This window comes from Rhinolophus sinicus, chromosome 5 (genome assembly GCF_057876585.1).
Source record: "Rhinolophus sinicus isolate RSI-liver-muscle chromosome 5, RSI-T2T, whole genome shotgun sequence".
NCBI lineage: Eukaryota > Metazoa > Chordata > Mammalia > Chiroptera > Rhinolophidae > Rhinolophus > Rhinolophus sinicus.
The window spans coordinates 80,158,105-80,172,478 of NC_142505.1; the positions used below are offsets into that span (position 1 = coordinate 80,158,105).

At 47.6% G+C, this 14,374-nt stretch overlaps 1 protein-coding gene across 23 annotated transcripts in view; it reads right to left on the reverse strand.

The window, feature by feature from the left end:
* The window catches only part of KLHL3 (kelch like family member 3), a 237,405-nt gene that overhangs the window by 55,017 nt on the left and 168,014 nt on the right, over window positions 1–14,374 (reverse strand). For all 23 annotated transcript variants that reach the window (XM_074313570.2, XM_088798628.1, XM_074313563.2 and 20 more), the window contains one exon: window positions 10,326–10,488. In XM_074313570.2, coding sequence (XP_074169671.1) covers window positions 10,326–10,488 — 163 coding nt within the window. The remainder of the gene's footprint in view (window positions 1–10,325; window positions 10,489–14,374) is intronic.

Sequence of the window (14,374 nt, forward strand, 5' to 3'; positions counted from 1 at the left end):
ATTCTCCTATACCCCTCATCTAGATTCCCTAAATGTTAATGTTTTACCCTCAATGATTAAGTTGTAAACAATCTCTTCCATTTTCACTAGACAAAAAGGGCTCCCACTTACTCCCCATCAGCTCAATAACATCACGGAGCCTGCAGCTAAAGCTTGTCCACCCTGAGGCTCAGGAATGTTTGTACATAACAAAGCAAATTTAAATGTCAGACCCTTTATGTTGTTTTGTACACCTGAAACTAATAATAAAATTAAATTAAATTTTTAAAAAATGTCAGATCCTTTATGAAGGGAAGCAACTGTCATAAAGTAAGAAGCTGGTCTTGCTTCTCTATACGTCAACACAAAAAAGCCGTTAGTTAAAGCTCAGATTTTAGGTGAGATGTGCAGAAAACCTCCATAATTATGGGAATATTTAAGCCTAGATAGTATTATTTTTAAAGTGTCCATTCCTAAAGATTTTTAAATAAAAGAAAATGAACAATCTTCTTTGGATGATGAGAACTCATTCCCGGCCTGAGGGTTTAACAGGATTCCCTCTGCATGCCTTTTCTGGTCCAAGCAGTCTTTGGACCAGAGTCGTCCTTCTCTTGGCCACATCCAAGAAACAGCAGAGAGAGAGAAGCAGTCACCACACCACGGCGCACCAACGCAGTACGCCCGCCAAGGCAGAGCTAAGCAAGCGAGTCAGGGGAACTGCCGCTACCATTCCTGGGGGCCAGAGCCACACTCAGCCTTCCCGCTTTTATCTTCTGTGGCCAAAAACCTTACATTTGGAGGAAGGAAAAGAGTGAAGAGAACTGGAAGTGAGAAAGTAAAACTCTGGGTTGCGGAAAACACTTTCTCACAGCTCATGAAGCTAAAAGTAGAAGGACTTGGATATTGAAAAGGAAGAATACGGAAGGGTGGTGACACATCTTCTAGGTGACTTGGCGAACAAACCAGAAATTCTCAACGATAACTCGAGGCAGAAAGTAGTCAACTCCCCGACACCTTCCCATCTCTCAGGATGAATCTAGGTCCCTTCTTCCTCATGTGTGCTGCTGCTTTGCTCGTATGGGACCTCCCACTGATGTCCCTTCAGAAAGCCTCCCAGGAAGCCGTGTGTGGGGACAGAGCCCCAGAGAGCAGTTTCCAGACTCTCGGCCTCACGTGGGAAGGTGCTGGCTCGGGTACTCGATGGCCATCAGCTTTGGCTAGTTGGCCGTCAGCTGTAACCTTTGAGCCATTGGCCACTAATGTAACTGCCGCGGCTGCGCTGGGGAGTGGAGTCGAGGGGAGTTGAGGAGGAGAGTCGGTCGGTTGGCAGAAAAGCGGACAGCAGGTCACACATCGTGTGAACCCAGCTGCCAGGGAGAATATAGTGGTGTGACTCCCCTACCTATGGCTCCGTGGGTGTTCCTTTTTGGCCTAGACACATCCTGCATTCTTATGTGGGGAGTGGGAGCAGAGACCCCGCAGGCCACCCCGTGTGACACCGTGTCTGGTGGGGTGGGGACAACAAGGGAGTTAGTGGGCAGCAGCTTCTCACCCAGGGCTCTCACCGAGGCCACTGCAAGTGCTCAGTAACTATTAACGTATCATGTGCCAAATGCAGTGTTTCTCCAAAAAAAGAGAAAGCACTCAGGACCCAGGAGATTTGTAGGGCAGGAGCAGAAGGGACGAGGAGAGGGCACAAAGAGGAAAACCCCTTCCCATCAATCTGAGGAGACAGGGCTGAGCCCCCAGAATCTGGGGACCAGAGTCCCCTTTCTGTTAGCAACACTCAAGAAACAAGGAGGTAGAGACAACAGGAAGAGGATGCTCTAGCCAACTGCACTTCCTGGGAAACAGGAGTTCCCCAGAAGACTTTGTTCTCAAATTAGCCCTCTTCCTGGCCATTTCCCCCAAAGAACCCACTCTGCTCCCAGAAGATACCTCCCTGAGAATCAGCTTCTACCTTTAACGCTTGTTTGTTGGTTAGTTGATTTGGCTGTTTTTTCTGTGTTTGTTTTGCTTTGTTGTTAATGTACTAAAGGAGCATGTAGTGAAGAGCTCTGGCTAAGGGTCAGAGACCTGGGTTCAAGTCCTAGCTCTACCTCTTACAGTCAGCAACTCTTTCCAGACTCTGGCGTCATCATCCGTAAGATGGGACCATAATACCTGACCGAGGTCTCAAGGTTGTTTTGAAGCTCAAAGACAATAATGTTAGTCCATTTTAAGATCTTTAAAAACCTCTTTAGAAATGAAAGATGAATACTATCGGCCCACGTTCCTGCCTCACAAAGTTCAGTTCTGTGGGCAGCAGTCCTCTGCAACAGAGCTTTTCCACAGCATCAGAGACACCACTGGGGCGGCAGGTCCTGTGGCGAGGCTGCGGGCCTCAAAGGCCACTGAGTTCAGCAAACTTTCTAGGGATATGTTATTCAATGTCTAAAGGCTGTGGTTTTGTCATCTATTAAATAGGGCTAATGATAATACAAACTCACACGATGTACAGGCGTTAAACGAGCAAATATAGTTAACACACTTACCGAGGCCACTGCAAGTGCTCAGTAACTATTAACGTATCATGTGCCAAATGCAGTGTTTCTCCAAAAAAAAAAAAAAGAAAGCACAGCTGATGCCTACAAGGAACCTGCTGGCTTATAAGTGGGGTGAGACCAGGCACCAGTAACTCCAACCCGAAGTCCCCAGGGCCATGACTGGGAGAGACACTCCAAATAGAAATAAAAGGAAAATAGAAATAGAAGCAGGAGAAGTCAGAGCATGTGCAGAGAACAGCAATGGCTCAGTCTGGCTAGAGCCTAGGCTACGTCTTCATTCATCTAACAAATGTTCAGTGAACGCCCACTAAGTATGGGGAACTGGGCCAGGCTCCGGGAGATGCAATGGACAGGCAGGCAAGGCTAGATCTGGGGACAGGTGGGGTGTGCAGGGGGCATAGGGTCTTCTGACCACGGGCTAGCCCCTTGAAGGGGAAGTCTCCAGTAATAAACTTTACCTTTTCTTGTCCTTTTGCTTCTTTTTCCTTAAAGAGAAATGGAAACAGAGGCAGGGCGGGGGAGGGGGAAGTCAATTAAGAGTTCTGGTTAAGAGTCCTAATTAACCAAGCTTTACTATAAGTAACAAATACTGTTTAAGCTCCAAGTTTTGATTAAAGAAACAGCATGTGTCTGTTCCTGTCCCTTAGGTTGAGAAATTATGGAGAAGGGGAGGGGCCTCAGTAACTTCAAGTCCTTTCCCCACACCAAGCCACACAAAACTTCCCAACCTTGAAAAGATGAAAACATTTGGATGGCACATGTCTTTGGATGGCACATTTCCCAGGATAGGGCTTGCTTTAGGGGCAGAGCTGGGTCTTTTCAAGGAAGCAGGCCTGGGAAAAACTGAGGGTATTTCCTAATAGCAGCTAACACTACACCAGGCATTTTACATGTGTTATGTCACTTACTTCTCCCAAAAGTCTTGCTGAAGTGAATGTCAATATCCCCATTTTACAGATGGAGAAATTGAAGCTCAAAAAGTTATTTAGTCATGTGCTTAGGATCACACAGCGGTAAGTGGTCAGCCCAGGTTTTGAAACCAAGGCTGTCTGATCACAGTAACAAGCTTCTGACGAGTATTTTAGTCCGAAGATGATAGTAACTTGTCCTAAGCAGGCCATTGGAGTAAAATTCAAAACAGACATCAGAGCACCCTGAGATTCCCCGTTAGGGGTGCTATACGGAGACAAAAAGAATATGAATCTAATGACCTTTCTTCCAAAAGAAAATCATCTCAGCATAGTGGTGTTCTAAACATTTTGGCCTCAGTCTTACATGTTCACATCTCAGACCTAATCTCTGAATTGAGATCTTTCCCTAATCCCCCTACCAGGCTAGGTGAAGTGATGCCCTTCTGTGTTCCCAAAGGCTCCAAAACAGGAAATAAAAATTACCATGGCCCTAATGAGCTTGTTTTATCATCGGATGAGTTTCTCTCATACCGGGCTGTGCGCCTCAGGAGGGCAGGGTCTGTCTTGCGTGAAGCTGACTCCTCAGTGCCCAGCACGTCTGCTCTAAGATAATTATTGCTCTTCCTTGCCTGTTCTTCACGACTGCCTAGGGCTCAGGCAATCGCTCAAGGTAACCCCAAGTCCATTCCACCCTCTTGATGGGATAAAATAAACCCAAGCCTTTGAGCAGACTCATCTAAATGACAAGCCCAGAACAAATGGAACCAAAAACCCATCTGTGACTTCTTTGACCTGCAAAGATGAAATGAATCCCATTATTCCAGGGCCAGTGGCCCCAGGGAACAGGTATGAGTGGCTCTGAATTGAACCACCGGTTATACGCCCCAGGAAAAACTGGCTGACACAGGTGGACACACAAACAGAATCAAAACATTTTAGTAGGGAAAAAAATAAAATAAAACAACTATCTTAAATCTCTCTCTTTCCCTCTCTCTCCCTCTCTCTCTCACCTCCTATTGCCCTATTTTTTTGAGGGCAGAGGTAAGCTTCCTTGAATCAATATTTGGCTTTTGGGGCCCCGGGTTTCCCTGCTCCAGGAGAAGGCTCAGCTCCCCCAGGGAAGTAACAGAGACCTACTTCAACCTCTTTCCACAAGGGTCATGACCGTGGGCCCTCAGACTCCAAATATTACTACCTCCACCCTCCATATTGACTTAATTCCACTAATATATGTGTAGTCCCTCCCCCTTTCTCTCTAACACACACATACACACACACACACACACACACACACACACACACACACGGCCAAGGGCTATATCAAACTGCCTACTTATCAGTATTATTGATTCAACACCAGAGTTCCCTGTTACCCAGAGAATGGGGGGAATAAGAGAAGCTTCCTAAAATCCCAACGAGAAGAACATCTAACAACAGAAACTACCTGTGTCTACACTACTGCTTCATTTGCCACCTCCAGCAAGCAGCCGAAAATCAGGGGGAGGCAGGAGGCCACCACCACGGAGAGAGAGGCTGGACTGGCCGGGATGGATGCAAAAAGAAGTAGTGGGCTCAGAGCACAGGCTCTGGAGTCAGGCAGCCTCGTCGTGCATCTTGGCATTGCCACGTGTAAACTATGTGGTCTTGGGCAAGTTACTAAACATTTCTGGAGTTTCCATTTCTTCATCTGTAAATTGGGAAAATAACAACTACCTCTCCCAGTTACATCGCCAAAGGGAAGGAATGCCTACGGCATGTGCAGCACCAGGCCGGGCATCTAGCAAGTGTTTAGAAATGACTGAAACCCCTACGAGGATCACTGTCATCTTCATTATTTTATGATGCCAAGTTGGAGGCAGCAATTTACAAGACAACCCTCCCTGGGTCAGAGGTTTATGTTTGAATGATTTGTCAAAGTTCGTTGCTGCCCTTAGTTGAATCACTTTGTTCTGTGATCTCCAATGACTCAATCAGTCGAAAAAAGGCCATTTCTCTCCACAAACACTTGAAAGCCGATGGCTTTTCCATCCCATGGCTGGAGGGTTTTAGCTAGGCTTTGGCAGCCTGATGTAAACAACATGTCCAAAGAATTTTAATTGCCATTTCATTAACAGGGTCCCATTAACGTCCCTCCCAACTGGCTCTGCTGATGGCCCTGTGCATGGCCGTCCAATTACCAAACAACAAAGTCCCCATAAACCTGCCCTGGCCTCTGAGGTTAAAGATTAAGCTGTCCCTGGAAACAATAATGAGGTATAAGAAACAAGCTGTGCAAAACACCAGGGTCCCTTTCCCAGCTACTAGCTACGCAGGAGGACTCTGACAGCATCAGCTGGGGCCAAGGGTCTAAGCAGTCAGCTTCTAAATACGGGACACACACTCCCCTACCCCAGAATGACATTATCACAGCAAAAACCTGGAGGCACAACCTTGAGCGGGGAAATCTGCCCCAGAGGAAGCAGGAGGGACTGCCACAGCAGGAAGAGACAGGGCCATTCTAAACAGGAAACCAAAGAGGCAGCTGGGTGGCCAGAGGTGGTGCTCCAGCCCGTCACAGCAGATATGTCTGCCTCTCGGGGCCTTCACCAGGGGGGCTGAAGACTTCTCAGAAGGCAGGAGCTGACCTTAAAAATGGTTCCATGTTTTAGAGAGCAATTTGCAATATCTATCAAAAATTGTTTAAAGGCATATACTCTGTGAGCTACCTGATGGTACTAAGATGTTACCCTACAGGTACAATCACTATTACAAACATACCAGCAAGTGTACTCCAGAATATTAGGTAGAAAACTTCTCACTCAAGCATTTTATAGAAAAGAAAAAGACGAGTAACATTATGCCCATAAATCAGGACTGAGGTTAAATTAATTATAGTTCACCCACGATCAAAAGAATAGGATATACATACCCAAACACAAGGGTCTGTAAAGAACTCCAAGATTTTGTATTAAGTCAAACAAAAGTACAATGAGTACAGAATGTTTCTATTGGGGTAAGTTAAAAAGCAGGATACATACATTTTTTTCTGTAGGGCCCCTGCGCGCTTCAGAGAGGGTTTGGGAAAAGACTGAATTCGCATTTTATACCTTTGTGTACTGTTTGAATTTTTTGTTTTGTTTTGCTTTTTTGGAATTTTTTTTAATACATTCTGTAAAGTTTTAAAACAATGGCATAGGAATGTATCTGCTAACATAGAAGGATGTTCAGAATATACCGCAAAAAAAAGTTTTTTTAAGCTGGAAAACATACACAGGCAACAAAAATGATCGGGAAAGCTATACATGAAGGTGCTGCCCACGGTTCTCTCTGGGTAGAACTGTGGTACCTTTTCTGCTCTTCCTGCCTGTCTGCTTTTTCTGTAATAATCACATGTGATTTGGGATTAACAGCGATAACAACAGCAAGAATTATACCAGCAAGAGAAAGTTTGTCTTGGAGAAGGAAAAAGAACAGAATTCAGAGGCAAAGCTGGGGCCACTGACAAGTGAAGCAGAAGCCAGCTGGCCAGAGACTAGGGAGGGTGGGGAAGCAGGACATACCTGCCTGTGCATCTGGATGCAGCGAAACCAAAAGCAGAAGCTCTGGAAATGGTCCTCTCCCCCGAAGCACATGCTTTGGTGGTAGTGACCCATGGAGTCCCATCCCTGCCAGGACCCAGCTCTGAGACACTTACTATGGAGGACACATTAGCAAGAAGGCTCCAGAAGACGGCCTTGGTGGCACCTACTTCTGCAGGAGAATCTCCTCCCTGTCCTGCCCCACCCCCAAACCATCCTGAAAACAGGGCAAGATGTACTACCCCCATCACAGAGAAAACAGGCCTTGGGTCACTCGGCTCCAAAGTGATCTGATCCCTAGCTCTGATCTGGAGAGTCTCCTTGTAATTGGTTGGTTTAAAACACCTCCTACCGCGAGGCATGGGGCCAGAGAAGCCAGTGACCACAAAGGCCGTCACTGTCCCTTTCATGTGGCCCCAGTGGATACCCAGCCCTCCACACCTACAGTGGGGTGAGGCAGCAGCTAGGTCTCAAGAGGCAGCAATGGCAGAGAGCACCAGATTCCATCTCAAGTCAGGGAGAGAAGAACAAAGAAACAAAGCAGGCTCACATCAGTGGGTGGATGCAAGGGAGTAAGCAGACAGCCATCTTGTACTTCCTTCTCCAAACACTGCAGAATCTTACCTCACACTACTTCTTCTAATGTCTTCTCATCATGGGCTTATCAACCTCTGTATTACCATGACTTCTCTGCTGCAGACTGCAAAGAAAGCTCCAACAGGAGGGGGTCACAGTCTCCACAGAAGGCCTGTGCGACAGGGAGGAGGCGCTCAGCCTGAAGTCGCACTGGCCAAGCCAGGGAAAGTGGGAGGGCCCCACACGGGCAGTGAGGAGCAGCCTCCCACCAGGAAAGAGAAGGCATCCACGTCTCGCTTCCCCACTCTCAGATGACTAAACACCCCGTGTCTAGCAGAGACAGCTGCTCGCCTGTCTACAACGTCTGGTTGTTGGCATCTGGTGACTGTAGCACAGGCTTCCAGGCTCACACTTCCAATGGAAAATGCCAACTCCAGCCACCAACACTCCTCAATTTCCAATTCACAGAGCCACCTTATGTCCAAACACGGCCTGGAAGCCACAGAATGTCACAGTTATAAACACTGGCTCTGGAGTCAACACTGTCTGGGTTTAAATCCTGCTTCTGTCTCTACCAGCTGTGTGACCTCAACAAATTACTTCACCTCTCTGTGCATTAGTTTCCTTAGGTGTTATATGCACTAAGTGAGATGACACACATAAAATGCTTAGCATAGGGTATGACCCAAAGGGAGAGCTCCATAAACACCAGTTAAAACTAATTCATCAGGGTATCTGCACACACACATGTGCACACACACCTACAATGATGACAGAAGCCCGTCGCCATGACAACATCAGGACCAGGGAGCACCAAGATGACAATGTATTCCCAAAGGCATCCTCCTTACTCTCCCACAGGTGAGTCTCGCCATCAGAAAATGAAAGGGGCAGAGGGAGAAAACACAGGTTTTAAACGTGGGGGAAAGCCAGGCCAGAACCTGGGAGCCTTTGTTAAAGGTGGGGGTTCAGTGTACTCCCCAAGCCTCAGCCATCTACAAAAGGATGGCATATGTGCTGCGTGCACACACACGCTATGAAGAAGGAGGGCTGGGGCGGGAGAGGGGAAGAGAGGCCGAGAATCCCTGGCATCACAGCACTCCTCCTTTGCTACTGCCCCAGCAGGTGTTCACGGGCTGGCCTGGGCCTTGGCCAAGCTCTTGGCTCCTGCTGAAGCAATGCCTGAGCACATCCCTCAGGAAAGTGGCCTCTTCAAAGGCTGGCCTAGGGGGAGAAAGGGCTCCCTGAGGGGAAACCAGAAAGGGAGTAGGGAATATACAGGGAAAGGAGGACACGGACGGACAGCAGAGAAACAGGAGAATCAAGGTTCCGAGCCGGGCAGAGTCAGAATTCAGAACTAGGGCGTCTGGGGGATGTCCTTCTCAAAAATCAGCAGCAGCAGCAGCAGCATCTTAACAACTGGCCCCACTGGTGTCCTCAGAAACAGACTTTGGGGGGAAATGAGAGTCGGTGCAGGCTCCTGGGGTCTGGGGCTTGATCAGGGACAAGAAGATGCCAAGGAATGGAGCAAACACTGGCTGCCTTGTGGACCGAGGGGCTAACGCAGCTGGGGAGCTGGCAGGTAGGCAGTCAGCAGGCCCTCAGCTAATTTGCAGGCGTGGGCTGCAGACAGGAGATGCAGACAGAACACAGACGGTGTTGGGGCAGGGAGAAGAATGAGATGCTTTACTGCAAGGGGAGGAGGTGTCTGTGATGGAATCGATTAAAATGACTAGACTCATTTCCTAGGTCACTCATGATTTTTGTCCTCTAGTTGAAATAAATATCAGGGAAAATTTCTTTCCTGCACTGAACTTTCATGTTCATCTCTTCTCCCTCCCAAAACCCTATTAAAACAGCAGGATCCTAAAATAACAGGATGACAAGCTCTAGCAGGGAGAATGTCTCCAAGAAAAATAAAATGGAATCAACAGATTATCGGATGTATAGAGGACTGTTCAGTTGTATCTGTCTTACAAGAATTAATGGTAGTGACACTACGCAAAAGAAAAAGGCAATTACTGACTGCTTTTCTCATTAAAAAAAAGTTGTCAGATTAGAAAACTATAACACATAACAGCTCAGTTGTAGAAATGATATTAGGAGAACAAAGAGAGGGGAACAGTGTACGTATATAAGGGGAAAGTCTATGAAATCTCAATCATTATTCTTCTGTGGAAAGTCAACTGATAATATCCAAAACCAGTAAAACAGTGGTGTAAACATATTATTTAGATAAATGGACATAAATAGTAAATGAAACGGCTTTTAGCTGAATCAGAGCCCGCATTTTAATTCTGTTAGAATTGAAAGTGAGTGGCTCTAGAGAGCAAGACTTGTGGAAAGGCAGAGCAGGTGACTGTTTGTCATGATAAGCCTTGCAGTAGCATTTAACTTTAAAAATCCTGTTTAAAGAACACTTTGATCAAAATAGAAATTTTCTTAAACAGCAACAAAAAAGATTTATTTCAAACCTAGCTCAAATTACTCTTCCCCCACGAATTCTTCTCAGATCTCCTTCTTCTCTCACGAAAATTATGGTGCGTGCCACCCATCTGGCAATTAATCACATTACACTTGGCAATGAACTGACTTCTTCTGTTGTCAATGATCTTTTCACCTGTGTCTTGTCTCCCTGACTAAGTTGTAAGTGCTTCACAGTGGAGTGCCCTTCTCACCATCTTTGAGCAGTCCCCAGCAGACCAGGTTATGAAGGCACCAGCCTGGAGGAGGTGTGGCAGCCCGGCTCCCATTACCTGCGTAAGCATTGGCCTGCTGCAGAAGGTCGGTGCAGGTGTGCACATCTGCGAACGCGCGGATGCCCAGGCAATTGGTAGGATGCAACTGAGACTGCAGGAAATCACAGCAGTTCTGCCGAACATCCATGAGCTGCAGCAAGCTGGCTGCTGGGAGCAGCACCTGGAGGAGAAGGTGACACTGAGACACCGGACCCCTCCAGCAGGGTCGCATCTCCCTGCAGCGCTGTTCTAACCATACCACTCCCCTGCCTGCGGTCCTTACGTGGCTCCCCACTGCCTGTCCATATCAGCCCAAACGTCCTGGCCTGACCCTGAGGGCCGCCCCAAGCTTATTTCCCACTCCTCTCCACTTCATGGACCCTAAGAACCAGCAGATTCTCTGTATGTGTGTACGAATTCCCTGGGGATCTTATGAAAATGTAGATTCTGATTGACTAGGTCTAGGGTGGGATGTGAAAGCCTGCATTTCTAAGCAGCACCCAGGTTAAGTTGCAGCTGCTGGTTCATGAACTGCACTTGGATGAACAAGACCCTTACGGACTTAATGCTTGTGCCCCACCCCAATATATATGTTGAAGCCCTAACCCCCAATGTGACTATATTTGGAGATAGGGCCTGTGAGGAAGCGATAATGGTTAAGTGAAGTCATAAGAGTGAGGCCCTAATCTAAAAGGGTTGGTGCCCTTATAAGAAGAGAAAGAGATGCCAGTGTTTTCTCTCTCTCTCTCTCTCTCTCTCTCATGTGAGGACACAGAAAGAAAATGACCTTCTGCAAACCAGGAAAAGAATCTCACCAGAAATTGAATCAGCTGGAACCCTGGACTTCTAACTTTCAAAACTGCGAGGCAAATTTCTGTTGTTTAAACCACCCAATCTGTGGTCTTTTGTTATGGCAGCCCAAGCAGACTAAGATAGATTGATTCTTCTACTTGGCTACACATTGAAATCACCCAGAGACTTTTTAAAATACTGATGCCTGGGTCTCACCCCCAAAGATTTTAACTTAACAGGAATGGGGGGTGTGGCCTAACAGGGAGAGGTTTCTAAAGCTCCCCAGATGCTTCCAATGTTCGGCCATGTTTGAGAGTCACTGCCCTACAGCCTTTAGCATACTGTCTTCACACAGAAAGGTACTTACTGAGTCGTTCACTAGCTGACTCACCTCTTAATTACTGAGTGTCTGTGTGTCAGGCAGTGGTCTAGACTCTAAGATTCAGTGATAAGCACAATAAACCAGACCCCTGCTCTAAATGTAGCTTATAATCTACTGGAACAAATCCTCAGGACTCAGACAAACATACTTGATTCTCCCAGCCAACAGATAAACAATAAAGACCATCTTCATGTACACTCTCAGAGAAAGGAGAGCTGACTTTCCTTTCAAAAGGTCATAGGACATGAGTATTTATACTATTTCCTGGATTTATACTAGTTCCTGCTCAGGTGTGTTTGCATGTGTTTTTCCTAAAAGCCAGAGAAGACTGGCTTGAGCAGGCCAGATGGGTTCTCAGACTGCCAAACCCTGTCAAGTTTCTCTCGGCCTTGCCCACCGCTGGAGAGGCCTGTCCTCTGGGTCACAAATCCAGGCGACCTCAGCTCTGCTTCCCCTCACCCCCATCCCATGGAGGGGGTAAATAATGTAAGAGTGACCTTCCAAAGAGAAATTCAGAAAAAGAAATTTAAATAACAGAGCACAACAGTTTGACTTGAGGCCACGTAGCTCAGGGCCCCCAGCATCCACGGTACCCCAAAATAACCGCCAGGTCCTGGGCCTTTGTTCTCAGCTGCTCTCGGAGAGCGGCCAGCCAGACTCCAGTTGTTCCCATCCTCAAAGGCATGCATTTCTGTTATTGGCTCAGGGCACTACAAAAGTCTCTTTTTTTCAGTGGTTTGTATGTTTGTTTGTTTGTTTGTTTGTTTGTTTATGGTGATTTAAATCTGGACCCTGACCATCTCCCAAAACAGTTCCGAGCCTCAGCTCTGACCCTGCTCACCTCCAGGTGCTCAGGCTAAAATCTGCCCTACTGCTCATTCTTGGGCCTTGTCCCTCCACTAGGGTAACCAGCCGACCAGGTTTGCCCACACTTGGACAGTGGGTCACCCTTTCTCATCCCTGCCCACATCAGAAACCACCAAGAGCTTCCACTATCGGTGGGCCTGCTCCTGAGCTAAATGCTTGCTCTCAATGAGGAAAGCTCTTCCAAGCCACAAGCTTATGAGACTTCTCCCTCACAATGGCTGAGTTCTTGAAAACATGCTCCTCTTCCTTGCTCCACCCTCTCTCTTCCACTCTCCTATGTCCCCAGCAGGACAGCAGTAAATTAACATTGTGTCCTGGGTATTTTCCGAACCCTGATTCATTCCAGAGAAGGAAAAAGATAAAATCACCCACTCCTGAGTTTTAAACCATAAGTGAACAAAGCCAGCCTCCCAATCTGACCACCTGAGCTCCATCCTCACTAGGCAGCCACCGTCCCCACTAAGCGGCCATAAACCGGGAAACTCAATTAACCTATGAGCTTGCTTGGCCTAGCCAAACAGATTCCAGGAGCAGATTAGTCTCTGCCTGCTAGTTAAGTGGAGAACCATTAACCACTGCTGCTGAATACACACCAGGAATGGAAAGCTGTGTTCCAAACTCCCGAATGAACTCCATGACACCCTCCTACCAACACCAGCTACAAGACCTACAGTTAGGGCCATAGGTTGACCAACCACCCTGGTTTGCTGAGACTGAAAGTCCTGTGTCCCAAGAGACCCCTCAGTACTGGGCAACCTGGGACGGTCGCTCACCTAGGGAGAAGGAACTTCTAACCAGTTACCCTAAGCAGCCCTGGTGGCGAGGAGGAATTAAACGACCAGCACACACACTCCCTCCTCAGGAGTGCGGCAAGCCCCGAAAGGGTCAGGGGTGATTAGAGGCAGGAATGGGACAGCAGCCCTCTAGCCCCAGGAGGACTTCTGAGAGTCCAATTCACCACCCCCAGATTGTGTTCCCAGCCAAGCCAGGATGAGATCATACCAGGGACATATATCCCCACCCCACCCCCGTCCTCTTCTTCACCACAAGGACAGCGGCACAGTTTGGTGCTTAAACTCTCAAGCTCATGACAACCAGCCAAAGAAATGAAATAATAAATATTTCCTGAACATACGTCTTAGGTTATCACTCTCAGTGTTTAAAACCTCCCTGTATAGAGCTACCCGCAATGCTTTCAACTTCCCTACTGATCACAAAACCCACTTAGTAGGCAAAAACTTATAAGGCTTTCCATCTCCCCATGTAGCCCCAGCTTGTGTGGGTCCACTCCCGCCCAGAAGCAGTCCCAGGCTGAGTTCCTAAAATGAACGGGGCTGGTGGTTTCTCTAACTGCTCCTTCCCTCTCTGATCTTACTCTGCGATTAGCTATGAGTCAATGGCCCTTTTCTTCCCACTACTTGCTTAGTACAGAAAGGCATGAAGGAAACGTAAAGGAAGTCAGAATGCTGAGGGGGAAGGTTTGGAGGCTGAGAGATACATCACTGCTCAAACTCTGAGTGTCAGGGATAAACCAGGGCCCGGTCCAGTGGGAATCTGGGGGCTGCACATGATGGGAACACACACAAACCCCCAGAGACTGTGAAAGAAAACAGCGCAGATGCCCATGAGGGGCTGTCTTCACTTCCCTCTCCCACATCAACAAGAGCTTTCAGAGGATTTCCTCTTTCCTTATCTTGCCTGCAACTCGACTCCCTCAAGTGGCAGCAGTAACAAGATTGTGAACAAAAGGCCAAGCTCGGGTCCTCAGCTTTGAAGCAAGACTGTCCTGGCGGAACCACTAGGGCAGCACCGCTCGGCCCCTGGACGGAGGCGGCTGAACCTGGAGAAGTAGCTGGCTGGAACCACTGCAGGGACGGACAAGGGCCCTAAGTGAAAAAGCTTTTTGCTTGCCTCTCAACCACCTCAGCATTAAGTCTGGGAAAACAGGCCCTGGAATGACCCTCAGCAAAGTTTACAGGTTCCTCTCTAGCTTGCTAGTGGCCTCCTGTCCATTTTTCATGTGCAG